Source organism: Aplysia californica, unplaced genomic scaffold, assembly GCF_000002075.1.
Source record: "Aplysia californica isolate F4 #8 unplaced genomic scaffold, AplCal3.0 scaffold00592, whole genome shotgun sequence".
NCBI classification, from domain to species: domain Eukaryota; kingdom Metazoa; phylum Mollusca; class Gastropoda; order Aplysiida; family Aplysiidae; genus Aplysia; species Aplysia californica.
In genome coordinates this window covers 271,356-273,021 of record NW_004797862.1, presented here as the reverse complement: position 1 = coordinate 273,021, position 1,666 = coordinate 271,356, and the positions used below count along the sequence as shown (strand labels likewise).

General features: G+C 47.1%; 1 protein-coding gene across 1 annotated transcript in view; it reads right to left on the bottom strand.

The window, feature by feature from the left end:
* Window positions 1-160: 160 nt before the first annotated feature.
* LOC101852267 (cytochrome P450 3A9) overlaps window positions 161-1,666 on the bottom strand; it is a gene marked incomplete at its 5' end in the record, with an annotated part of 3,512 nt that continues 2,006 nt past the window's right edge. Inside the window, 1 exon segment of the mRNA XM_005107317.3 lies at window positions 161-1,624. Coding sequence (XP_005107374.2) covers window positions 478-1,624 — 1,147 coding nt within the window.

Sequence of the window (1,666 nt, the reverse complement as noted above, 5' to 3'; positions counted from 1 at the left end):
AAAAAAAAAAAAATACGAGTTAGCCCGCTGGTCCTTAAAAGTGACCAATTTAATGTACAGTCTATCTGGCACATAAAGAAATCGGCGGGACGCGAAATCTTTTCGTTATGTCAAAACGTTGCTATGTACGAATTCTATAAAGAATATACACAAGAGACAATTAACGACCGAAAAAATCTATTCGCTATAAACGTGGTACGATATGTGTGTGTTCTTTGAGTGCGTGATAGACTGTGTATCCAGAATATCGCAAATATTATGCTGATGAAATAAAAAGGACAACATTGGCTACCAAATTTTGATTATTTTTTGAAAGATAATCTCCAAATTTTCTGAGTCTTGTTTAATGTCGCTCTCAACGCATACAGCACCAGATATGCCCTTGTCAGATAGAAGCAATATTATTTCATCAAACTTCAGTCGTTTAGTTAACTAAGAAAGTATCAAGTCCTCTTTCATTTATTGTCTTCTTGTAACCTAAACAGATCTCTCCCTCTTCTCAAACTGTATGAGAATCGGCTCTGTCGGCTGCAGCAAGGAAGTGACGTCATTGACCACAAGGACATCTGGTAGGGCGTGGCTCGCTCTCGCCACGCTCAGTATCCTCACCAAGGCCATCTTGAGCTCTAGAACGGCCAGCCTCATCCCCACACAATGACGTGGTCCCGCGCCAAAAGGGAGCCAGGTGAGCATACGAGTTCCCACATTATGCTTCAGAGTCAAGTCCGAATTTTCTTCAAAACGCGACGGGTCAAATTTGTCCGGCTCTTCAAAAAATTCTGGGTCTCTGCTGATGACGTGGACAGGAATCCATATCCCAGCTTTGGCGGGCACTGGTATTCCTTTGACGGTTGTGTCTTTTTCAGCGAGCCTGAAGATCAGTGAGGACGGTGGGTAGAGTCGAAGAGCTTCTTTGATCACCATATTCATGTAGGTAAGTTGGTTGCAATGCTCATAGCTCAATGATGTTCCGTCGAGATCGTTAACCAACTGATCGACTTCTTCCAACAACTTGGTTTGAACGTCCTGATTTTTCGCCAGAAGATACAGCACAAACTGAAGCGAGCTGCTGGTCGTCTCGAAGCCAGCGATATAAACAATCAAACACTGAGCAACAATCTCTTCTGTGCTCAGTTTTTTCCCTTCGCCGTGCAAGAGTTCCTCCTCATCAACTTCCGCATCTACCAAAAGCTGCAGAAAATCCGTATTCCTCTCCTTCGCGCTGTGACGGTCTTTAATCATCTGCCCCACCGCGGTTTCGAAAAATAATAAATCTTCCTGTTTGAAGAACCCGATGTTGAACATTTTGAAAATGGGTCGCGTCAACGCAGGGAACAGCGCCGCCATGAAGTAAAAGTATGCGATGTAGGGTCCTGTTCTGAAGAGCGACCTGGCGTGGCGCACCAGCGGAGTGTCGAGGTCAACGAGTGCATCCGTGTCGATGCTGAAGCCTGTCCCGGCGATGGTGTCTAGGCCGAAGGCTTGAGTGAGGCGCTTGATGTCCACGGGCTGACCGCCGGCCGTGGCTTTGACCAGATGCTCGGCCAGTCGGGAGGAGCAGCGGTCGATGCACGCGCTCATGAGTCTCAGCTTGCTGCCGCTGAGCATCGGAGACATGACGGATCTGTGATAGAGGGGTGGGGTGGGGTGGGGGGATATGATTGAT